Source organism: Haplochromis burtoni, unplaced genomic scaffold (assembly GCF_018398535.1).
Source record: "Haplochromis burtoni strain Fernald_Lab_line unplaced genomic scaffold, NCSU_Asbu1 Contig_109, whole genome shotgun sequence".
Lineage (NCBI taxonomy): Eukaryota > Metazoa > Chordata > Actinopteri > Cichliformes > Cichlidae > Haplochromis > Haplochromis burtoni.
The window spans coordinates 1,691,106-1,716,546 of record NW_024582470.1 but is presented as its reverse complement, the minus strand read 5'-3'; the positions used below and the strand labels follow the sequence as shown (position 1 = coordinate 1,716,546).

General features: G+C 40.3%; 3 protein-coding genes across 6 annotated transcripts in view; 1 reads left to right on the top strand and 2 right to left on the bottom strand.

Moving 5' to 3' along the window:
* mtus2a (microtubule associated tumor suppressor candidate 2a) overlaps nucleotides 1-11,953 on the top strand; it is a 42,892-nt gene extending 30,939 nt beyond the window's left edge. The window contains exons 6-16 of one of the 3 annotated variants that reach the window (XM_042223368.1): nucleotides 1,810-1,908; nucleotides 4,120-4,280; nucleotides 4,352-4,477; nucleotides 6,146-6,212; nucleotides 6,515-6,729; nucleotides 6,823-6,928; nucleotides 7,038-7,111; nucleotides 7,210-7,308; nucleotides 7,441-7,560; nucleotides 7,698-7,798; nucleotides 7,931-11,953. In XM_042223368.1, coding sequence (XP_042079302.1) covers nucleotides 1,810-1,908; nucleotides 4,120-4,280; nucleotides 4,352-4,477; nucleotides 6,146-6,212; nucleotides 6,515-6,729; nucleotides 6,823-6,928; nucleotides 7,038-7,111; nucleotides 7,210-7,308; nucleotides 7,441-7,560; nucleotides 7,698-7,798; nucleotides 7,931-8,363 — 1,601 coding nt within the window. In that variant the 3' untranslated portion in view covers nucleotides 8,364-11,953. Of the gene's footprint in view, nucleotides 1-1,809; nucleotides 1,909-4,116; nucleotides 4,281-4,351; nucleotides 4,478-6,145; nucleotides 6,213-6,514; nucleotides 6,730-6,822; nucleotides 6,929-7,037; nucleotides 7,112-7,209; nucleotides 7,309-7,440; nucleotides 7,561-7,697; nucleotides 7,799-7,930 lie in introns of all 3 variants that reach the window. The other 2 variants (XM_005928007.2, XM_005928006.2) reach the window with 2 other exon arrangements.
* On the bottom strand, nucleotides 11,310-16,511 carry stoml3b (stomatin (EPB72)-like 3b). Its single transcript, XM_005928008.3, has 7 exons — nucleotides 16,259-16,511; nucleotides 13,867-13,970; nucleotides 13,692-13,764; nucleotides 13,529-13,611; nucleotides 13,238-13,441; nucleotides 12,874-13,008; nucleotides 11,310-12,753 (listed from the first exon to the last, which is right to left on the bottom strand). Exons 1-7 carry the CDS (start codon nucleotides 16,320-16,322, stop codon nucleotides 12,565-12,567), a joined length of 852 nt encoding a protein of 283 aa, XP_005928070.1. The 5' UTR covers nucleotides 16,323-16,511; the 3' UTR covers nucleotides 11,310-12,564.
* A 290-nt stretch (nucleotides 16,512-16,801) lies between these two features.
* Nucleotides 16,802-25,441, bottom strand: part of proser1 (proline and serine rich 1) — a 9,716-nt gene continuing 1,076 nt past the window's right edge. Inside the window, exons 3-12 of one of the 2 annotated variants that reach the window (XM_005928013.3) lie at nucleotides 25,324-25,392; nucleotides 24,510-24,604; nucleotides 24,275-24,368; nucleotides 23,967-24,077; nucleotides 23,430-23,531; nucleotides 23,153-23,231; nucleotides 22,801-22,893; nucleotides 20,403-21,714; nucleotides 19,422-19,563; nucleotides 16,802-19,311 (exon numbers count right to left, since the gene is read on the bottom strand). In XM_005928013.3, coding sequence (XP_005928075.1) covers nucleotides 19,186-19,311; nucleotides 19,422-19,563; nucleotides 20,403-21,714; nucleotides 22,801-22,893; nucleotides 23,153-23,231; nucleotides 23,430-23,531; nucleotides 23,967-24,077; nucleotides 24,275-24,368; nucleotides 24,510-24,604; nucleotides 25,324-25,392 — 2,223 coding nt within the window. In that variant the 3' untranslated portion in view covers nucleotides 16,802-19,185. The remainder of the gene's footprint in view (nucleotides 19,312-19,421; nucleotides 19,564-20,402; nucleotides 21,715-22,800; nucleotides 22,894-23,152; nucleotides 23,232-23,429; nucleotides 23,532-23,966; nucleotides 24,078-24,274; nucleotides 24,369-24,509; nucleotides 24,605-25,323; nucleotides 25,393-25,441) is intronic. The other variant, XM_014335395.2, reaches the window with a different exon arrangement.

Below are 25,441 nucleotides of genomic sequence, written 5' to 3'. Positions count from 1 at the left end.
GTCACGGTCTGGCTGGCAGACCGTGGGGATGTAGGGAGTGAGGACCCAAGCGCGGAGCTCTGTGTGTAGACTGTGCGTTTATTTACAGTGCGGTAAATACTGATGCACAATTAATCCCCGTGCTCCCCAAGACTCCCGCGTGTGTCTTCCAGTGGCGTCCGTGTTCGTGCGCCCCGCTGTCGTGACTGTGCACACCCTGTGCGTGCTGTCCTTCCTCTCCATGCTCCTCCTGCAGGGAAAACAATGGAAGCAGCCGTTAGACACTGACCCCCGCGGGCAAACACGATCAGTACTTCCTGGAGTAACACTGACTTGGGCGTCTAACTCAATGATCCCACATCAGTGGGAGCACCAAGACTCTCCTAAGTAGCTCCCCCGACGAGCCGTGATCAGCAGCAGGTGTGTGGCTTGGGTGTGGCCAGTCCCCTAGCAGGGCCACACCCACCAGGCCTGAAGGCGCCTGTAAACAAGTGTTCAGACACACCTGCACCCATACACACACCCACACACACACTCATATCTACAAACATGGAGAAGAGGGGCAGCAACACCAAAAATACATATAATATCACAAGTCCATGACTGCCCAGGGATCCTGGGTCGCTCAGACCCAGGACCCTGACAGAAATGCAAAAACTGTATGTGGAAAAACTAAATACACCCCCATGATTAAGTAACTTGTAGAAACACTTTTAGCAGCAAAAAAACTGAAGTAACATGTCATGAGCACGTGTATTTCTGCTTCAGCCTGTAAAAAATAACAACGGTTATTTCATGTAAAAAATATCTGTATCTTCATCTGAACATGATCTACTTGTTTGGAAAAGGTGCTCATACAAGCATGGTGTTCCATGTAGGCAATGGGAAATGCAGCTGTGCTATCCTAAACAGCTTCACATCACAAGCATCTGCTGACCTTTTATTTTCAAGTAGCCCATCCAGATTTAAATTCAGATTCTACAAAGCCTCACTGTGTGTTCGAGTCAGTACGGTGATGTGATGTGACAGTGTGTGGCAATAAAGATTCCCTCTGAGAGCCACATTTGCATGATTTTACCAAAACATGCACACTGAACACCGCACACACAGTGTTGCTGCAGAGCAAAAGAAACCTCCAGGGTTATATGGGGATTTGTTCAGGATCAGAGGCTTCTTTCCCGTAACAGGTCTAATTAGTTTCTTTTCAAGGTCTCGCTCCCACTCTCCTGCCTTCTTCACACCAATCTCCCTGCTAACCTCTTGAAACTTCCTTCCTTCCTACTTCTTTATTTGCGTCACCTCTTTTTTCTCCTCCACTTAGAATTTTTTGCCCCAATTTTCTACATTTCGAGCTCCCGTGTACTTGTTTCAAATCCAGCCACTTGTTCTTACATTCACTATTCTGCAAAAGATTCAATGTGAAACGCAGGAGAATGTTTTTGAGGGTTGAAATAATATTAATAAATCATTGGGAGTTCCTAATTGTTGCCTGTCTTGACTACAAAGTGCAATAGTGTCACATAGACGAAGGAGGATTTTTAGCACATCTGCTCAGCTTCTTTTTGACCCGCAATCCTGTGGGACATAGTTATACTACACAGCAGGGGGGATGTAGCTGGAGATGAAAGCAGAAGGGGTAACTGGAAAGATTGGAAAAAAGTTAGGAGAGGAGGAAAATCAGCCAAGAAATGGAAAAAAGTACAATAAAAAAAGATTGAGGCAGGCAGGCAAAGTCGATTTGACACTCATGTGTGTATATCTGACATGCTGTACTAGCCAAATGTCACTGTGTGATATTCGGAGCCTAATCAACACCTTGTGTTGTGACAGTGAGCAGGAAGGAGTTTCAGCGGAGTTCAGAAGTCACACGTTCTCTCCCGTCCTCTCCAAAAAGGCTGGCTGTGGTTCCTCCCAAACCTCAGTCTCCAGGTAAGTTTTTCCTCTTTGTTATTATGCAAAGTGTAGATATATGGAATAGTGGTTTTCTTTGTCTACAATACAAAACAGAGGTGCTAGAAATCGAACAGTTTGACTCGCACACAGGGGCAGAAAACTATTGATGGTAATATAGACACCTGTGCTTGTCCTACGATGGCAAGTCAAATTGTATGTAATTAAAAAAGCCTGTGCCAGAATCCCGGTGGCTGACTAATTGTACACTATTCACCCTGATCAATAAGACACGTATTGTATAGCTCCACCTCACTCTGCTCTGGGGTGTCCCGCCCCCCAAATATTTCTAATACCCAGATGTGGTTCTAAACAGTTTGAGGTGGAGATTTGTGATATTTAACAATTTCTTCTATGTTGTGGTTTCATCCATGTGGTCTGGAAAGAGCAGAGTAATTTTCTTTTGGGATTGCGGAGAGAATCCAGATGTTTCCTAGCAGAGTCAAACACATCTCCTCAGGCCACTTATTTTCTCACTTTGGTGCTGCTGTTCACCTTTGTCTTTACTGCTACTTTCTCGGACCTCGTCTACTCCTACACGGTCCCAAAATGAAAGCATTTTTCTTCTTTCAAATTCCCAGCATCATTGATTTTGCTCTTGTTTACTGAAATTTGCACACTGTTGTTCCACCTTGAAGTTGCTCTGGACACGATCCCAGCAAGATGCTAGCGAGAGAAAGTGAAACTGATATTCACCTCGTGAATATCTCGGCCTTGATATCTTTAAGAACACCCTAAAAACACACAGACAAACACTTCCATCTATGCTCTCCGCAAGATTTGCCATTACCTTTTCTCATTGTTTCTTGCATCGTTATTTCTCATCCATCCACCTCTCCGCTCTCATCTGCATGCTGCCTTCACACTCATCCATATAGGCTCATTTAGTATTCAGTATCCTCTCTCTAACCTTTCAACTAGAACCTGCACATGTCTAGGTGTGTGCACATGCATGCTTGTGCACATGTGCCTGAAAAAGAGGCAGAGAGCATTTGCTGAAAATAAGGGAAAGGGATTCCTAATAAGGCAAGGCAAAGAAAGGACATTGAGATAGATGGAGCTCTGGAACAATTGCTGACGCTTGCATTTTTTTTAACAGATGACATCAAAACATCTCTGCAGTTTTTTACCTTTTGGTCTTTATTTCTGTCATTTTTTCAGAGAGCTACTCCTACTAATGTATTACATTTCTACCCAAAGCCCTTTGGTTATATTTGGTTAAACGGGTTATAGACATCAATCACCAAGACAGTTATTCAGTTCATCTGCAGCTATTCCGCTCTATCCATTCGTTGCTCTTTTTTTCTTTCTTTTTTTTTTGTATTTTACCCTCCGCACCCCCACCTCCCTCCAAACAATTTTGCACTCATTACCTGGGACCCTGCTCCCCAAGCCCAGCCTCGTGTTGCCATGGAGACCACTCCCCATGCTCCAGCAGGCCTGAATTATAACGTTGAGGCAGGTGATTTGGTGTTCTGCTGTGATTTTATTTTGTGTGCAAGCACATTTCCACCTACAGGCTGGTTTGTGAGTCTGTTGCTAATATAGAGTAAATTTTATGGTATACACACACTCGCACTGTAACAAGGTGGCGCAAGGGTTAATCGCCTTGCTTGTGTGTCAGCTATGATTTAATGATTGTGCCCCTTCAGACACCGTTACTTTGATGTGCCCAAATGTTTCTTTACATATGCATGTTGTAAATAAAACACCCACGTTAGCATAATCGTGGTGTTAAATCGTTATATGAGGGAAGTTTACACATTTATCATGAGTTTAAATGGTTCATTATGAGAAACTACCTGAAGACTGTATTAAAAAATAGATTTAATTAAATTACTACCATTTATCCTGAAAATGCGATCACTGATTCACCAGTTGAATTTTGATGTTTAAAATTGCCAGATTCCATTACGGATATTTTTTTGGTTTCATGTATTTACTTCCTGTTTGTTACCTCTTTATGCTGGGAAACTACTGAACTGTTTTAAAAGTGCCTCTCCTTTTTGTCACTGTCATTCAACACTAAAACTGATGTGACAGAACAGATAAACTTCGGTATATATGTTTAATTGGCTGATGTTCAGTTGATACATTTGTGAGTCCCTAATGTCTTGTTAGTTTCCTTAAAACACACACACACACACGCTCATTCTAACCTTATTTGATTGTCTTTGTTGCGTGCAGCAGCAGTCCGGGGCTCAGCTCCCTCTGGTTCCCCTCGCCGCGTGGCCCCCCTGAGGCTACAGCAAGAACAGCAGGAGAACCTGCAGAGAGAGAAAGAGGAGGCTCAACAGAAAGAGAAACAGAGGCAAGCGGAGGAGAGAGAAAAAGAAAAGCAAAGAGAAGAGGTGGGTAACTGAGAAACTCTGCAGCACCGTTTGGGCTGTTCATTCTGGTATTATTCTGTGTCGCTTTTCAGGTTCAGAGGCTGCAGGGACGCTGCGAACAGCAGGAGAGGCAGCTGAAAGCTCTTAGAGATGAACTGAAGAAGACTTCGCTGGGTCTAGAAGCTTTCATAGTCACCACTCAGCATTATTGCCTCAAGGTAGCGAACTGGAATGATACTGTGCACAGTATTACTGTAATCACCATATTAAGGCTTAAAGGTTCACCTGCCATCCCATGCAGATTTACAACATAATACCGCAGTCCTAGTGTTTACACCAAGCCTAATATGTATGACACACGTGCACACAGTGCACACGCGTGAATTTAAGGGCACATGCAGTATTTAACAGCATGAAGTGTTCACAGCATGGTCAATGAGATGCTGGATGACAAACAGTTTGAACAGTGTGACTGTGGAAAGGGTCTACCAGAGTTCAGTGTGTCACTGATCTGGTTTCATCCAGTTCTCTGTCTAATGGGATGATTTCACCTCTGAGGTGCTGTGGTAGTAATACCAGTGCCAGACTGTCGGGCGACTGTCTGACTTCTTTATGGTCATTGTCTGAGTGCTGCAATCACAGGTCCACACTGCAGATATTCAAGACAGGGAAAGTACAAGTGTGACTTTTGAGTGGATTTGAGCTCCCTCTGCTGGCATCAGTCAAAAACTACAGCTAGAGCATTGTATACTGTGTAAACAGTTCTGTATAACCCAGACTTTCTTGTACTTTTTTAAAGTGGTGTTAAGCGATAGGTAGGGTTTCTGAAGGTCTTTGGCATCATTGGCTGCTTTTTCACTCATTTTCAGTCCTGTACGTGAACCCGACCATTTTCTGATGAATGGCCTTTTGTTTAAGACACTTAACATTAACCTATGAATCATTCACACAAAAAAAAACACCTAAACTAGTGTGGTGTCTAAACATAATACACAACTTAGCAAAAAAACAATTTGAAATTATGTCTTTGGGCACTTTGTTATGTGTCACAAACGCACATATATTTCCCTTTTCTCAAGCAGAGCCTACCAAAATTACTAAAGACAACATAATCTGACATAAAAGAGTATTTTTGCACCAACAAGAAAATGCAAATTTGAAACTTTTGGTTTGAATCATCGTCATCATGTATGAGAGAAGTAAAGTGAATGTCTACAGCCATCTGTGAACCACAGTCAGGGCCCTGATATGGTTTGACGCTTTAATCAGTGCAATAACATCTGGAAAGCTTCTGATTAGCAACAGAATTTTTTTTCTAGCAGTAAAAAAAATCCCTTACTGCTATTTAAGGTAAAGATTAAGAGCTGTTTGTGGCAGTGTGGATTTTTGGGTACATTTCAAATCAAAGCATGTTGTCCACTACGTTGGTTAATGAATGAAAAACGCATCTGTTAATATACCCATCAACCTTACCTGTAGCCTCACAAATAACATCCTAGTAAGTGAATTGTACAAAGCAGTAATACTCAATTTAGGGCATGAGCTAGACTTTTTTTCTACTTTACTAAATTCAGATTATTTAACAGGTTCTTACAATGTTTATTTTTCTGTCAAATCTTTTAAATGTCACTAAAGCAGTCAGTACTGCAGCTAAAATGCCAAACAAACCCAGTGTCAACAAGTTTTTTGTAGTTAAAAGGCCAGTAAATCCATAATTAAATCATTTCAAAGACAGACTATTGGCCTTCTGTTCATTATTTAAACTTTTATTATTCTCTTTGGCCAAATTCAAGGCCAGTCTGAGGTCATTTGAGTTTAAGAATTCCAGTTGATTTGTACTTGGGCTGTGCACTGTGTCAACAATGACGTACATTTTTGTTTTTCAGAATGAAACCGCAGAAGAAAATCAAAGGAAGTTGTCTTTGGAAATGCAAAAGATCAGAGAGGAAATGGGTAAAAATCAAATCACTTAAAGTAATGTACGGCTGTTACATTAACTAAAGCACAGTTAATGTATTCTAGTTAGAATCACTAGACCATTATAACTACCTATTATTCACACCTGGGCTGTTCATACAGTGAATTGTAAAGGTGTAATCAGTGTAAAAGGCAGATATTTTTATTTTTACATTTTATATTTCAACATAAAACGACTTGCATTAATGATTTCCAAATAGAAATGTTGGTTTTAAGCTTTCTATAGCTGCTAGTGTCCTCATCGCGTAACTAGATGACTAGATGTCCTTCATGCACAGCCTCAAACTCAGTGCGCTGGGAGAGACTCCAGAGAGAGAAGGCAGCGCTGGAGGTGGCGTTTGAGCGAGAGCTGCAGGAGCTGCAGCTGCAACAGGAGGCAGAGCTGGCTGCTGTGGAGGAAGGACTCAGGAAGTGTCACTCAGCAGAGGCGGAGCACCTGAAGGCGGAGCATCGGTCAGAGATGGAGGAGTGTAGGACTCAACAGCAGGAGCAGGTAGGAGAAAGGCATCGGTGGGAGGTGACTGGTTTGTTTCTGTTATTAGCTGGCTTTAACGTGCACGTGTACACGTGTGTGGCTGTGCGTTAGATCGAAGAGATGACAGGCAGCCATCAGGCAGCCATTCAGGAACTCAGAGACATGCACAACATCACCATGGCAACACTCCATGAAGAGCACGCCCGTACTATGAGAGGTATGAATGTGGGGTTTGTTTAATAAAAAAAAAAATACAATATGATGCAAGCACTGCAGGGAGTCACACCAGCTCTCTTCTTTTATCATCCTTCTAAATCTGCACATAGACTTAAGGAAAGCTCACGAGCAACAGAAGATCCTTCTAGAGGAGGACTTTGAGAAGCTTAGACTTTCTCTACAGGTATGATACTGAAAAGAAGATCTTTTTTTAGGTTTAAACATAGACGCCTGTACTGGTACAGTGTGTAATCTTGTATTTTTGTGTGTGCATTTTCTCAGGATCAAGTGGATACGCTCACCTTTCAAAACCAGAGTCTGAGGGACAAGGCCAAACGCTTTGAGGAGGCTTTGAGGAGGAGCACAGATGAACAGATAGTGGTGAGTAAATACCCTGCATATATATACAAAGAGCGCAAACAGAAACTTGGCATACTTCTGAGACGCTGGGTGCCTTTTATTCAAACACTCCCTTTCATTCATTTATTTTTAAATGCGCTTATTTTTTGGCAGGATGCTTTAGCGCCATATCAACACATCGAGCAAGACCTCAAGAGTTTGAAGGAGGTCGTGGAAATGAAGAACCAGCAGATACACCAGCAGGAGAAGAAGATCTCTGACCTGGAGAAAGTGGTAGGCTCAAATAAGCCACCTTAACCAGCATCTTCTACACTGCCTTTTCCACAAATTCGCACTATTTTGAATAGACAGAAAGGTCAGTGTGGTCTGTATAATGATAGATTGCGGTATGGTTGTTTTCTGCTTTTGAGCAGGCCCAAAAGAACGTGTTCCTCGAGGAAAAAGTGCAGGTTCTGCAACAGCAGAATGAAGATCTTAAAGCTCGCATTGATAAGAACCTAGCCCTGTCCAGGTAAGAGGCATCATCATTAACATTAATGCTCAGCATTCACTACTTCATACCTACCTCTCCTGTAGGTACATCCAGAGTCAACCTTTGAGGTGAAAGTTAACTTTACCTCCCTTTTTGTCTTTTTCCCTGCAGACAACTGTCTGAGGAGAACGCAAACCTCCACGAGTCCGTCGAGAAGGAGAGCACTGAGAAGAAGCGCCTGAGTCGGAACAACGAGGAGTTGCTGTGGCGTCTCCAGACCAGCCCTCTCGTGTCTCCAGCGTCCTCCCCACTCCACCGCTCCTTCTCTACCTCACCACTTCCCTCATCCCCATTATTTTCCTCTTCACCTGTAGCAGGGTGTGACTCCCCCACTCACTGCCATGGCTGTCCTCAGCAGGCCCAGTACTCCTCTCCCTCCCACAGAGCTGCTGCTACCAATCAGAATCTCTCACCGGGACCAGCCACACCCACACACAGGGCAGTAACTAATCAGAATTACTCACCCACCCATGTCACACCCACGCACAGGGCATCACGCAGTCGCTGTAATTCAAATACTTCTCTCAGCTCTTTGCAGAGATAAGTTCTTTCCCTTCTCAATTTTCTCTTCTGACTCATTTGACCTTTATTTTATTTTCTCTTTCCCAACCTTCAGTTTGTTTTTTATTGCAAGCCTGTGGTTTCCAGTCATCACAGCATAAACTGGACAGACTGTACACTCAGTGCTAAAGCAATGAGGTTACACAGTCCTGTACTTTTATCAGGCTCTACAGCTGTTGGTGTCCATCATATGAAAGTATCATCATACACAGAAACACAATGTGGATACATACTGTGATAATGACAGCAAGCTCCTTTTTCCCAGCCCACACTTTTACTGAAATAGTCTTGACTTGTAGGTTGTAGATAATGTATGATAGCGGCACAAACGGTGCTGTAAACTTCCCCTGCATGGGTAGTTGTGAGTCCTGCACAGTACATAGTACAACAGTGCACATTTACAGATGGAAAGTAGCACACTGCTGGCACCACAGCACATACTCTGGGGTGGTACGAACACAAATATATCAACTATGTAAAATAAGCTATAATTTCTAATTGGGATTAGTTTCCCATGCTTTCATGAAATCATGAATTAATGTTTCTCCTTTTCTGGATTGTATCTCTAAAAAAATCCCTAACAAAGCGCCTTAAACTGGGTCCTGCAACCTCACCAGCAGAGAACGACCAATGTTTTATTTATAAAGGACTTTGGATAAAGAATTGGTTTGTATATTAAAAAAAAACACCTAAAAGTCATGTTTCTTACCTTCCTCAAACTGTATTTAAAATTTTGTAATTACTTAATTTTAGCTGACAGATTTACTTGGAACCCCAGCCATTTTTATCAGCAAAACACAAAGAACTTATGTCTTTTAAAACCTTGCCAGGTCTTCCTACACATGAGCTACTCTTCACTTCTGGGATCCCTCAGGTCAACTTGCAAAAACTATGTCTGCCATTTTGGATTTACCTCAGTGGGAATGTGCCGTCTGTTGTGTCTCTAGCTCAACGGCAACGTCAACAAAAATCACACAGCTACCGCGGAGCTCAAAGCTAAGGGGGGAAAACCTAGCACAGGAATCACTGTTTTAAATGTTGTGGATTTCTTTATAAAGAAACGTTTCTATCTAATTTATTACATGTGTTTTGCTACTTAGCAAGCATGTACTGTGAAAGTCTTCCAGTTTTAACATGGAACTTATTATTGCTGTGATTTGTCTATTTATTAAGCTCGAGGTGTGAAGAAGATAAATGGCGTTAGTTACTTATAAAATATCACCTACAGGTCACAAGTCGAACGTGATGTACCTGAGGAGAAAGCGGATATACTGCATATTATGTGACTGGTTGTCTTCACACATGCAGTTTTTTGCAAAAGTTTTGCACCTCTGAGGAGACTGCAAAGTTTTTGAAGTGAAACCCTTTTGTTCAGACCCTAATGCCCAGATTCTTGTTTCATGAATTTTAAAACTTTGCAGCATGCACAAAATCTATCTTACTATTTAATAGCTAGCTAACTTTTAAAGCATCGAAGCTTTGTTAACTTAACAGACCTTAAAGATTTTTGTAAGACAACATGCTGTAAAGAATGTAATTTGCCCACTGATGCACAAACTTCTGCAGAAAACTGTACATTGATGGTGTCGTGTGGTAAAATATAGTATCTATAAGCTATGTAAATTTTCAAAAACGAACCCTCCGTTTACCTCTTCGTGGTGTAGTACAGTAACGTAGTCCTTACTCGGTCTGTTAACTTCTTCAGATATTCTTCTGGTTTGTTTATCTGAACAACACTTTTTATTCTTTGATTATCATGTTGTTGCGAGCTACGCTGGATTTCCGGTGTGCGAGAATATATTGTTCAGGGAGTTGTTTTCTAAAATTAGATTAGAAATCCTTTCTTTTTTATATAAATATAGAGAGAGCTTCTCAACACAGCATTATACATTTCCAAGATATTCCCCAAGATAATTTTTAATTTATATCAAATACAACAGAGAAACCAACAACTGATATATACAAATGAGAAATATTTTATAGCACACAGTATGTTATACCTGCCTCCTGTACTGTACTCTTCAGATTAACTTCCCCTCAGGGTTTTAATCTCTCATCCAGCTTCGAACAAGCCAAGATCAAATTTGTGTACAGTATAATCTCAGATTTACTCACAAATAAACAACAACAACAACAACAACAAAGCTAAAAAAGTCCAGATATGTTAAAAAGGGGTCACTGTAAATACATCAGGCCCAGGAGAAAAGATGAAGTTGGCAGCGCTAATGGGAGCATGAGTTAGATTTAGAAGCTGATCAAATATTGTTAATAGTTTAATAGATGCATGAAAGGGGGGAATAGGGCTGCGTCGGGGGGCACCAATTCTTAACATTTCTAAAACCGCCCCTGGTTACATCTTCTGTTCACTTACAGATGAAAATGTTACCAGCATGTAAAATATATGGTGTTTCTGAGTTACCAGTTTTTCATTACCTTTAACTAAAGTTGTATTTGCTATACCAGCACTTTTGACAGTCCTGAAAAGAAAGAAAGAAATAAAAGCGGGATTCTTTTCATGGATCTTTTTTTTGTATGAGACGTACACAGGGTTAACTGTTCTTAAACGAGCAAATGTTGGCGTTGAAAAAGGGAAAAAAAAAAGTATCTCAATTGTGACTGATTTTGTACCTATACTAACAGTTTTTGAGAATGTCAAAAAGAACATGCCAGTCAGAAAGTCACTGTGTTTTCAGTTTTTGTAGGACCACAATTCACCGACACTGAAAGATTCTTTAGGTTTCTCCTAAAAAGTTATTTAAGCTGCAAAAAACTACAGTTAACATGGATGCAACAAAACTACTGTTTACAAGTGACAGCGCAAAGTTACCAGTGTCGTATTTAATGAATATTTCACCACTGAATGGACTTTGATTTCTAAACAATAAACTGGTATTGTAGTGACCCTGCAATGTGTCCTGTGGACATCTTACTATGTGCTGAATGTCAAAAACCTAACCACTGCGTTTTAGGGTTTTTTTTTTTCCTTTTTTACAATTTGTTCATGTGATTTTGTTTAATATACAAGGACCTTTTGTCTGACGACTATGTAGCAGCCATTTAACATGTAGCACTTGGCTGAGCCTCCCCGTAATACACGAGTAATTTATTCCATTTATTAGGGGGCAAAATGCCCATTTTAATATTTAAATGCTGTCGTAGCAAATGTTTGTCGACTTTCAGCTCTTAAATTTGAATTTGTGTGTGTAAACTATACAAAGACTCATTTTGGAACTGGTAGAGGAACAAGGTTTACAGAATATTGTTTGTTCTGGCACTGATTGTACGTTTGAATGTAAATACATTTACAACATGAGCTGTGTCTTAGTGCACCAACAGAGTAATAGAAGCATGTTTTTTGTTTTGTTTTTCTTTTCTGTCTTTGCTGTTTTATCGCTCTCCCTTTCTCTTATTTAACCTCTCAGCATTTGTGATTGTCAAAAATGTAACTGTAGCGTAGGAGACCTAGAAAATGAAGAATGAAATAGTTCATCAATGTAATGTGATGCACAGTATGTTGATGCCTTTGATTTGTTCTTTTTGGGGGAGAGCAGAGTATTAAAATGTTTAAGAAAAGTGAGGGAAATCCTTGTGTTCATTTTAGTAGTACTAACGTGTGTTTAGCTGCTGTATATTCAGAGCTAGTTTATTAGTTCAAAGCCCTGACTTACTTTTTGTCATCACTTGTCTTTTCTTCAAACAACAATCTTCTCATCTTTTAAGACGCCACAAAATAATTCTCTACACAAGATGTTACTTCTTTTTATATTACTTTTATTTTTGGAAATGAAAGAATCTTTTGGTAGTTAACAAATAAATTCAAAAGAGAAATAACATCATCTGTTAAGCGATGAGAATATAAACTATAAAGAATGTTACAAACACAATAATTACAAAGCAGCAAAAGCTTTGTTCATTTACGGAAATATAACAAAACATTCAGTCATTCATGCACTGTATAATGAATTGCAGACAACTTACTGGAAAAGTTTATCAGAATATTGTTCTAGACAAATAACAACAAGGTTTAGTCAAGTCACACCTTGAAGTAAACATGAAGATTTTCTGTGATTACTCTTTGGCATTCGCAACAGCTTTTTGTTTTTTTATGCACATATATGCAAATCAGTCGTTTGATTCAAGCTTCACGATGAGCAACAAGCTGAGGCGTCATCAAGCCGGCGACCTCACTTCCTCATGAAGTGGGAAATGACATCCATGGGCAGGGGGAAGATAATGGTGGAGTTCTTCTCTGCTGCGATGGTGCTGAGAGTCTGGAGGTAGCGAAGCTGAAGGGCTGAGGGAGACTCGGCAATCACAAGGGAAGCCTCTTTCAGGGCCCGGGATGCATTCATCTCACCCTCTGCTGCGATCACCTGTGCGTGGATCAAAACAGAGTGAGTGATCAGGAAATGCAAAATAAGTCATTTAAAAGTCAAAAGCGTGAAATGAATAATGCACTTCTAGGAAGTATTTCATGTGCGACATTTCCAGACCTTAGCCCTGGCCTCTCGCGCAGCCTCGGCCTCAGCGGCCATGGCCCTCTGCAGCTGAACCGGCAGCTTCACGTCTTTTATCTCCACACGCTCCACCTTGATCCCCCAGTTGTCTGTGGCTTCATCCAAGTTAGACTGGAAAAGTCAAGAAGAGGAGATGATCACAGCTACAGCTTACAGTGTAAATACACAGTATGTTTGGGAAACAGAGCAGATACTACGCACATCCGAGTCTTTTTTTAGGTATTAGAAATATGATGCCAAAAATAAAAATGGAACTGGGGTTTTCATATTCAGATTCATCTAAAGGGGATTTTCTGGCTTCTGAAAAACCTCTAAAAACCACATCACACACGTTTTATACCTGCATGCTGTGAGCGATGCCCTCGCGGTCAGACAAGACTTCAGCCAGGTTCTTGGTTCCCAGGACATTTCTAAGGGTGGTTTGTGCCAGCAGACGGGTGGAAAAGTCAGCATGGCTAACATTGGCCACAGATGCGATGGGGTCACTGACGCGGAAGTAGACCACGCCATCTACGCTAACTGTAACTGAATCTTTGGTCAGGATCTATAAAAGAAATACATATACCAGCATGATGAGTCATTTTATAATGCTGCAAGGGGGCAATTTTACATCATTTTGTTGTTCGTCTACCTCTTGTGGTGGGATGTCAAATGAAATGGTTCGCAGATCCACTTTCACAAAGGAGTCAGTGCATGGCAAAACAAAGAAAATTCCTGTGGACAAAATAAATAAAGTAAATACAAATTCTTTTGTCTAAGAACCCAACAAATGTGCAAACCCTGAGCGTTTCTACCTGGTCCTTTAGGCTTCCTGTCTGTGATGCGGCCCAGTCGGAAGATGACAGCTCGCTCATACTCCTGAACGATCTGCAAGACCAAAAACACAAGCTGAGTTCATGGTCACAGCAGCAAAGGAAACTGTGGTTTCAGCTCCTCAGCCCACTGTGCTTATTTAGTTATCTCGCTCACCTTCAGACAAAACCAGATCGTTATGGGGAAGAGCAGAACTGTGAATAGGCCAGCGAGTATAACTATGATCCAGCCGCACGCTCCCAAAGATACTGTGCGTTCGGCTAAAGAGAGAGAAAAACAGAGACGGCGTGTGTTTAAATGTGTTTGGCACACTTTGACACCCATACGTGGATGGAGAGGAAAGTTACCTTGTTATAAGTATTAGCTTTAATCACGCTTACATAGAAAATTGGTTCTGATTCGGTGAGGTACACAAAGATCTTCTTCAAGCTCTCAAGCTTCAGCTGCTAAAAGATCAACAAACTATTCAAAAGTGGATTACGTGCCGACAATTGTAATTAATATTTTCCCACAGTTCATAATGGTCTTATTGTTGGACTGCTCCTCACATTTCCAGCTTATCTTAAATGTTGGGTATAAACAAAAGGTCCGTGTCAACCATTAAAATAAATATTTTCTTTGTTATTGTGATACCTATCTGTGTATATTTCCTCAGATTTCCATCCTAGAGCAAACACAGATACACAGAGAGCTAAACTGTTAGCGTACACATGAAAACACTCTCCCATGCTCTGTGCACACACTGAAATATTTACTCACGCAATACAATCTTGGGATTTCTGCTTTGTTTGTGAAAAGAAGCCATTAAAAACAGAGAAGGGTCAGTGTATTCCAGACTCATGGTGTACAGTCTTTCTCTGCAGTTTTGTGACGTGGCCATTAAACAATGATGTTTAACTTTATGTTGAATTATTAAGCAGCATTAGGGAAATGTTGTAATGTTGAAGCGTAAGTCTCAGCTTTACGGCTAATTTATCAGCTTATTTTATACGTGAGCTGGTTTTCATTGGGAATAATAAAAATAAAATGAGCGCCTGGAATTGTAACAAGGCAAAAAAAAAACTTATCTGAGACATATAAGTACAGAATGTCCCAGATGACTAACCTGCTTAAATTTATTGTGGATCCCTTTGGAACTGGAGGTGAGATCTTTTGGCTTTCTGTATCTACTACACAGGACACCTGAGGGATGGCTTTTAACCCTCATCTGCCAAGTAGGCCGCCACACAATGCAAAAGTGCGTGGGTGGAAACCAGAGCGCAGGCACGGGTAAATAAGAAGGCCTGTTTACACAGTTGTAATTCATATTTTCCTTCAGACAATTACACTCACACTCAGTTTTCCATCCCACAGTTTACACAAATGTTTAGTCATGCAATATCATCTCCTTTAAAAAAAATTAATTTGGGAGAGGTGCTATGTGTAATAGGTTTCACCTCTAATAAAATATGGTTTACAATAAAGGCATTACAAAATGACTCCAATGTGAATCACTAAACAGGGCTACTATAGGATGATCTTAAGTATACTTTAATATAAAGTTGAGAGATGACCTTTATTTTGCTATTATGCTCTGTGGTATCTTTTCTGTGGTAAAAAAAAAAAAAAGAAGAAGAAGAAAGAAAGGTGTTGTTTATGCCTTCAAACAAGAGGACATCGATCAGCAACAGGAAACAGCTTCCTGTGGTTTGAATGTGTTGCTGTGAGACTGAGACCACTGTACTGAAGTCTGCAGGAGTTTCAATCCACCTTGCAAACCCACCTCAGATGTTTCATATGTTCTATGGCTATTATTTAGAAGTTATATATTTTAAAAATAATACAAGATGATCATGTTATTTCAATCACAGCTTTCATTGTGCCTGTTTTTAATATCTGTATATTTCATTTTAGAGAAAAAATAATAAGCATACTTGCATACTTTTAGTTGAGTTGTAGAAACTTAGCTAAGACATTTAAGGAAATCTTAGCTGTCTCAGTACACTAACCGATCTCTGCACCCAGGTAATATTTTACCTACGTCAAAAACAGAAATGCTGCCCGCACAGCTATCCGTTTGGCATTATCTTGTCCGACAGGCTGGTGATAATAAAAACAATGGGGTAAAAAGTGATATGGAAACAACCCCTTATCAACGCCCACATAAAGGACATTTCCATACATGCGAACATGACAGCGCTTCCTTTTCACCAGTGCACACACACATAAAAAAAGTCACATGCTTTGGGACTGTTTGTCTTGGTGGCATGTGATTTCTGTCACTATGACGATAGAGTCAAACTATAACCCTAGTCTGTTTAGCTGCTTTCCATCTCCACACCGACTATACAGATATAAAACTGATACTAAAATGACTCACAGAACAAGGATGATATTTTACATGTAATTGTTGGCCAACAATAACACTGTGCCTTGTTGGAGAAGGATATAACTCTGTTCTCGAATGAAGTAGTAGTAGTAATAATAGCTTACTTAGCACAGCCAGTAACAGGATATCGAACCCTAAAAAACAAAGTAATAATAATAATGATATTGAAAGTCAGCTTACATATCAAGTCCTCTTTGCTCATTCCTCTCCTCTTCTGGCTTTCCATCTGGTCTTCCATTTCCATATGCTGGTAAAACTGAGAGTGGTTAGTAGGAAGTGCGTTTAGAGAGAGTTTGTTGAAGTGTGCCTGAACTGGAGCAAGTGCGCCTTTTAAAGAAGCCCTGCTGCAATGCAATGTGGCTCAAGGTGTAGGCGTGGCTCTGATTCAGGGTCAATCATCGCCACAGTAACAGAGTACTATCGTCATGATTCTTCCAGGCAAATGGATAATCTTAGAGGCTGTAAAATTCTAGATAGCACTTGCAAAAAAAGAAAAGAAGAAGAAAATCAAAAACCACGTGACATGTATGAACCACATGGGAAACAGTACAGTATATCGATATATTTATTACTATAAACTTTTATTTCTGCTGTGATGTTTACATAAAAAAACCGTATTATAATTTTGTATTTTCATTATTTTTTTATTTCTTAATGCTTTAAGTTTAACACTAAAGATCAGATAGACGGATAGATAGCAAAGAAACAAATCATTTAAATCAAATAAGATACAATTTGTGTTCACGATTAAAATGTAATTTATAGTAAGATGTAAGCTGGAAATAATATAATTAAGCTATAATTACATTTTAATAATTTCTCCACCATGCTTCTGTCAAATAGAAATGCATTCCTTTGTTTCCCTTACTACTAGAATGAGGAACCAGTTAAAGCCTGATGTTGAAAACAGATTTTGTGAAATGTTGTAAAGTACACTTCACGTTACACACAAAAATGTCACTCCATAACATTGCCCACGACCTGAACAGTACAGTGTATGTACGATGTAAAATGTAATTCAATTTACTTATGCTGTACTTTTACTATGTAGGAGAAAATCAGCCAGCCAGCTTTACTGCTGAGGATCCATTGGAGCAATAACCCTTTTTATTACTGTAATTCCCTAGAAAATTAAATACATGTATACAGGTTTAGATGAATAATCCTAATTGCACTGACTGAAAAAGTGTTTAATAGTTTTACAAAAAAGCTAAACTGTACAAAACAAAAATCACAAAAAGTTTTTTTTATATATAATTAGCAAACATATTCTGATCAAAGAACTCAAATGGAAAAATTTTTTCCATGACTAATGGACACATGACTTTGTGTGTTGAGCAATAGCGACGCTTGTGATAAGCTTATATGGTGGGGTAAGTGGAACGTACGCAGGTTGTAAAACCATTCAAATCAAGGTTAGGAACCAAAGTGGATATTAAATAGATGCAGTCATTTAGGATTTGTAGTTAAGTGAATCTTCAAAATTGAGTTGACATATACGTGTAGCTTTATGGTTAAAATAAACTTTGTTTCCATTATTTTGTCCAGCTCCAGTATTTTTATTCAAGAGATGTCGACAGTAATGGCATCACATAGACTACAGATACAGTAACCAGCAGTTCACTGGAAACATTTTTTTAAAAAGGGCAAAAAATAAAATAAAAACTGTGTAGCATACAAAACATCTATTACTCAAGACAAAGGTCATTGTCATTGAGATAATCCCAGTAGAATAGAAAACTACTAAGGAGCAAAGAGGGGCAAAAGTACAGCTTTCAATCTGTTAAACTACAGAATATAATAAAAAAAAAGTGACAATGTCAAAAAAAAAATGCCTGCATACCCTTATTCTGGATAAATGTTGTAGTAGCAGTCACAGCAGTGTCACATATGAGAAATAAACTTTGTAAACATGAGAATCACAGAAAATTGCAGTCACAAAAATGTTCACTGAAAAGAAAAGAAGGAAAAAAAAACCCAAACAAAAAACACACTTGTGTAGAGCTGCCAAATGCAAGTTTTTGTATGTACTACAAACTAACCCCTGACACAGCACATTCATTTGTAGTTTGCATACTTTAGTATGTGCCCCTGCTATGCTTTGTGAGGTTTTTCCTATTTATTCTTTACGAAAGCCTTCTCCAAATGAAGTTTAGAAGTGCTGGAAACACCCAATTTGAAACTGAGATGTAGACAGAGTCCTTACAATGATCTGCACTTCAGCTACAAAAGCATCAAGAATCTCCGTGCACTCCCAGCAACTGAGGTGGTGGCAATGTCCCAGCATCAGCAGAAAAAAAAGAAGTTGTTTCCATCGCTAAAATTACAGAATCGGATCTGTCTGCCCCTTTTCTACACGCTGTGCTCACAGTAACTTTAATTTAATGCAGCTTAACTGTAAATAAAACTGTTCTCATTTACCTATTTTTGTGTTACATAACTGAACAAACAAGAATTGGTGAAGCACCCCCTCGTTACCAATTTAAAACAGCCCAAAGTGTACTGCTAAAAACCTGAAGTTTTTAGAAGAAAAAAAAAACTGAGACAAACTTAACATTTTCACATGTTAAAGAAGACCACTGTGCTGTAAATTTTTAGATTAGAAATTAGCATAACGGGGACATCATCAAAAAAAAAATCATGTTACAATACTATATCTTATGCCTGTCAATCTATTTCATTAGCATTTCATTTGCTCTGTAATTGGAAATGAGATACTACTGTGGCTCAGGACTGAGGTCAATTTATTACATAATGTTATGTGGACTTTTCTAATACTCTATAATTCATTATTCATTTATAAATGTTCTAAGTTTGATTAAAAACAGGCAAGCCAGGCTAATAATGAAATCACTCACAGTCTACCTGTCAAACTAACAACTTTCACAATTAATATTTACAACGCTTCACTATGAATGATATTACAATTATGCCTTTTCCCCCACAGACTATTTGACCCATTTCACTCCTGTTCCAACATACACAGTGATTAACTGTCATGTGCTCGTCTGGGGTTCAAGGACAAATAGAAATTGTATCACCTGCTAAGAGGTGTGGCAGGAGTCAATGTTACTTTTTTACTCAATGTTTCACAACTATTGTAGGTTTCACGGCCAGCCCAACGGTTGGTGCAGCCCCGATTGGATAGGGAACGTGTGTCCTGGGCCTGCAGGGTAGTTGGTGAAGCTGTTAGGTTGAGTAGTGAAATTCTCCAAAGCAGAAGGGGGATGAGGCTGGAACAAGATAAGAAAATCAGTGTTTACAACAACATAATATTCGGTTCTTTTTGTTTTTTAAAACTTGGTCAGAACATTTGTGTGTGTGTGGTTTTGTGCGCATTTACCTGCAGCAGGGCAGACTGCACAGCTGGGTTGTGGAGGCCACTGAGTGCAGCGGGGGAGGCAGAGGGAGAGAAGCCTGGCACTTGGAACGACAGTAAGCCAGGAAACCCGCTACTGCCTGGAGGCTGGAGTCCACCGCTCAACCTGGAATATGCGCATGCATGGTCTTAAAAATGGCACATAATAAACAATAACACCACCTGCATGTTATCTGTCCTTTTTTAATGTGTACACGAGCTGACATTTAAAAACAGCTGACAAAAAGTCCATGTACTGCTGTACAGCTGAGCCGTTGCCATGCAACCAGCGAAGACTCTCCTTTAAGTCTGTGTGCATGGTGTTAGTATCCAGCCAATTCTAAGACTATTTTTCATAAGAATGTAAGAATTATACTAGCAACATAAAGGCAGCTTAAGATATGACACTTGTCATGTATGTGCATATTATTATACTTGTTGTTACTAAATAATGTGGTGGCTCATTTAATTCCTCCTACAAGACAGTTTGTCCCCTTCGAGTTCAACAAAAGGAAACCTTCTGCTTGCATTACTTGTTCAAGGAAAACATATCACACTACATATGACGGAGTAAACAGCTGAGCAATGCTGCTGAAGGACTATTTGAGACGACACAAAAAAAAGTCTAATGCTTGCACTCCATGTGCTCCTTGCACTATCTAAATGAACTGTTCGGTTATCAGACAATAACAAAGTGGAAAGTAGTTATGATTTACGATGCCCTTTTTTCCAGCTATTTTATAAGCTACTGGAAATCTGTGTCACATGGTGTCATCGTGTCCAAATTCTTAATGCAGTCTACTTTTCCCTTTCATTACTACAATACATGAATACTATAAAAGGTAAGAGTTTGGCGTTCAAACTCAGTTTAATATCAGGAAGTCAATGCTGTATTGTCACACATAGAGCAGATTATGGCACACACAGCCCAGTTTCTGTATACTGGCTAGTAAAGAGGACACATACCCAGGCTGGAAATTGGAGCTGAAGGCAGATGCAAAGCCTGGTAAAACTGGTGAAGATGATGGAACGCCGACTGCTGCTGCTGCTGCTGCCGCCGCCTGCAGTGGTGCCACTGATGCCACTGTAGATGGAGTGGCCCCTGGTAGTCCAATAAATGAAGTTAAAACAGGGCTCCCAGCACCATGCCCCCCTGCCACACCAAGTCCAGGGAAGGCAGTTGGGCTAGCCCCAGGTGGAAGGCCTGGGAATATAGAGGGAGCAGAGGTGAGGCCTAGACCAAAAGGAGAGGCTGCACTCGGAGGAGCATTTGGAGCCAAGCCAGAGTAGATGGTTGTTGGTGGGTGGTTAGAAATCTTGGTAGTTGGGGACATTGTTGGCATGGATGAGGGGACAGATGAAGGAGGCAGAGATGAAGAAAGGGAGGGAAAAGGTGACAGGCCCGGGTAATGAGAGGGTGCATTGCTGGAAGACAGCGCTTGTAAGCCAGTGAGACCAACAGGACTAGGGAGAGAGACTTGAGGAGAACCTGAAGGGTGTGAGAGGCCGTAGGGACGTGCTAGAGCAGCCTGTGCAGAGCTTGGTGTGCCAGAGCGAGAGGTACCCTTGAAAGCAGAGGGTACAGGGCTATTACTGCCACTGCTACTACCCGCACTGTGTCTGTTCAGGGCTCCAGCCACAACTGCCTGAGCCTGTGCAGAATGAGCAGGGGAAGGTTTAGGACTGGGACCTGGGGTGGAACAGCTCGGAATCACTGGCGTGGAGCGTCCAGGGGGAAGAGACTGCGGTCCAGATGGGGTGTAACTTCGGATCACTGACCCAGAAGAGCTACCTGCTTGTGGGTGTATGCCAGGGAAGGGTGATCCTGACTGGTGTTCTGTGGACTGAGAATAAACCTTCTGCTGACTGGAGTTCGTCTGAGACAGGGACTCTGGGGCACTGCGTGAAGTAGCAGGGGTGCCTGGTCGGGAAATTGCGTGGAAAGGGGAAGGGGAGAAGCCCCCACTGCCAGGGACAGGAGTTCCACAAGGTGTGCCTGATGGGGTGTGCGCTTTAATGACAGATGAAGGTGTAGGTGTAGCATGACCAGTGGGAGTCTGTGGTCCTGCTTTGATTACAGATGGGGATGGAGCAGGTGAGGGAGAGGGGGCGTTGAGGTTGTGAGAGGGCACCATTCCTGGGAAAACTGGCGTGATGGGGGTAGTGGGAGGAGCAGGAGAGGCCTGGTTTGGGACTGGTGTGGACCCATGAGGAATGAGGAGGGGCCCGCTGTTAATTCCAGGTGTGGTGTTCTGTGGATTGCCTGGTTTATTGTAACCTGTAAAGAAGGAGATTATAGTTAGCTAAATGTGCGAACTAATGACTACTATTATCTGACATGCATGGACTTAAATCGAAAAAATATTGCATTTTATTTATTTTTTAAATGTTTTTTTTTAGTAATACTGTTTACAAACATGTTTTACTCCAGGATGTAGGCAGGAATGCCCAGCAAAGAGCCAATAAACTTGCATATAGAGCATTCATACATGCAGCTCATTAAATTGAAATTTAAAACAATTTTCAAGATCAAAATATGTCTTCTTTTTACCTTTGGGGAAAGGTTTACATAACACACTGGGACATGCTAAAAAAAATTTTATCTGAACATTCTGGCTACAATAAATCTTTGCATTTAAGATCACAAATCTCCCCAAAGGCCTTCAAAAGATGTATTTCAATTGTGAAAAGTGATAAGACGCTGCATTTGGAAAACAAGTCATCCCAAGCGATGCGTGTTAAATGCCAGCACAAAGCATGAATCCAGAAAGAAAACGAGTGACATTAGTTTGAAGTTATTCCCAGGCTAGTCAACCCAAATCCCAACCCCACAAGTGATCAAAAACATACATCTACACTGACTGACCAGAAAACCAAAATATCTACAAGAGGGAAAAAAAAAAAAAAAAAAAAAAAACAGTAGAAAAATCACTGATTTGTTTTTACTGAAACTACTTCTCATTTGTCTGGTACATGTGCTGGGTGCTTTGTAGTGTTGTACTGTGCTACTGCATCAATTTGGTAATTTGGTACTTTTTCAGTTTAGTCCTCCACATTTATTACAAGAAGAATTATCAAGTTAAATGTATCCGAAATACTGTAATACTGGAAGTGGATGGGAAAAACGACAATAAAATGTTCTCCGACTAATCTAAATGGACGATTTAAATTAAAATCACAGTGGACTTTCTTTCTGGTCACTCAGTGTTCCCAAGAGAAGTGGGAAAGACATCTTTACCTGATAAAGCCATTAAACTGGAGAAGCACAGGTAAGCAGCATGCCAGTGTGTTAGGCAGCAAGCTTCAACGAGTGTCTATTTGCTCTCACACTCACACGTACATGGTTGCTGTCATTGGATCATACCTGCTACTTTGTGGGTGGAGTTGTAGGGGGGTGGGGGTACGTTGGCTGTTATAACCCCTCCCATAGAAACAAGGCCTGCGTTGTTGTATGCACCTAAGCAGCAGTTGTAAATATTAAGCGTGTCCACCACACATTCATACACATAAAAGAATCACACACCCCACTACTTACTGCACCCAAACCAATCCCAGATGGCAATAAGAAAACATGGTTAAGTGCACCTCTTTAGGCATCAGTATTAATTGAATTGTCTCGGAGCTTGGTATCCACCTTTTCAATAACTGATAGGTTGTATAGGGAAATGCAAAGGAAACCAGAGGTGGGAGTGTGTTGCTTCTGTGGTGTTTCTTACTTGGTGCAATGGTGGCGTGGGGTCGGCACGGTGGTATTGGGTAAGGAACAGGTCGATGAGGATTGTATGTTGAGGGGAACTTGAAAAAAGGACCACAAAGACATAAAACACTTAGGTGATCAGCAAGTTCTGTATAACTGGAATACATAAAGTCAGAAAGTGAGGAAGAATCAAGGAAAATAAGAAAAAACATCCTTTATATGATCAATGGTTAACAAGTGAAGCAAATTATTTTTTTATACCATCATTATAGTCTGTGTTTGACGTTCATGCTTACAGGTTTGAATGGTCCTATAATTCGGGAAGCAATTCCTTTCCCCTCCATATTGTTAGAGGTGTCTTCTTTCTTCTCGCCTTCCTTTTTTACTGGTGGGTTTCCCTGTTACCATAAAACAAAATTATATTATTTCAAATGACTAGGCCCATTTAAAACAGATAAGGTCATCCAGAAATGCACCATTTTGTTGTCTGTGAAGGTTCTCAGTCATCCAGGTCATCGTAGTCAAAGGAGCTTGCAAAGAAAAGCGTCTGGACTTCTTTAAGTTGCTAGAAGACGTTTCACCTCTCATCCGAGAAGCTTCTTCAGTTCTAAGGTCAAATGGTGGAGACTCCTTGATGTAGGCTCATGTGATTCTAGCAACTTAAAGAATTCCAGACGCTTTTCTTTGCAAGCTCCTTTGAGCACCATTTTGTTGTTTACAATTTAAATCAAAAAAATCCATTTTTATTTCCAATGTAATGTAATGCAATGTTAGTTGTATGTAAAGTCTGTTAGTTCAGAACTTGGGTATCCTTCAACAAACCTCATACTTACAGGAAATGACCCAGTGACCAAGCTGGGTTTGCCTTTAGGATATGGATTTCCTGGTATTATTCCACAGGAGGAGATCATTGCTATGGGAGCCTTGCAGCCAACCTTACAGACCTAATAAGAGAGAAATATTATTACTTTAAAAGGTTGTATGTGTGTGTGTACATTAAAATATGCAAACTAATGGAAAATAACACAATAACACTCTTAGTTTAAAAGTTTATCTTTAGTTTTTTATTACATTAATTACTTCTTCCTAAACAACAGACAACAGTTTATCATCTCCTGATTTTTTTAAAAGTTGAATTTGCCTGTTCCAGGATCCTGCGGGCACGCTTCTTCTCAGACAAGTGTATACGAAAGAGATCCTCCACTGGCCGATAATTCTGAGCATCTGAAATGTTTCTGAATGGGAAGAGTAATATTTAAAGGGATAACAGTTAGTCAACAATTGTACAAATCACTAAGATTTAAACGCAACATCTGAGTTACAGTGTTTAAAATGAGTTGTTTAACCTACTGGACACATTTGTAAAATGTACTCACAAGGCTATCAGTTCCAAGACAATCAGTCTGTCTTTTGAGAACGTGAAGCAGTTCAAGATATTTGCGACTTCTGTTGTGGGGATTGCAACCATTTTCTAAAGGCAACAGATTAGAAAGCATATTTGAGGAACAAAGAGGTTTCAACTTCACTTAAACAAACACATTTTCTAAGTTCATAGTATTTGCTGCACTTGTTTATATTAACCACAGATACATCTGTGATACAGATTACAAACAATTATGAAAGTGTATAAAAATACTATAGTTTGACTATTGCTACAGTTCAATTCTGTGACCAGCTATTTATGTAAATATTACTTTGACACATACCACCCACATTGCTGTAGACTAAGCACACCCCCCTATTGGCAATGGCTCTCCCCAACGACAGGGGCCTCCCCCAGTAGGACAATGCACCGTTAAACCCCGAAAAACAAATGCTTAGGAACAACTCGAGGAGCATGACAAAGATTTGCTGACATTGACCTGGCCTTCAAACTTTCATGATCCCAAACAAACATCAGGAAGATTTGTAGGAACAACCCTGATCCACAGAGGCCCCACCCCGAAACCATCAGGACCAAACGAATCCGCTGTCCCTGTACACAACAGGAAACCCCCAGAGGTCCCGTGTCCATGTCCCTAAGGTTCAGAGCCATTTTGCTGGTGGAAGGTTGACCTACACAATATTAGGCAGGTAGTCTTAATATTTCTTTAACGTTGTAGTTGATTATCTCACACAATATAAATAGAGAAAATAAAACTGGGGCCCCAATCGAACAAATAAATAAAAATAAATCAGTGGTTTACTTACATGCTGCAGAGCTTTAACAGCTTTGATCTGTGGTTCAGCCCATGAGAAATACTTCAATATTTCCATCACCTGTGGATTTTTCAGGACAGTATTAGTGCAGAAGCAGAAGCATTAAAAA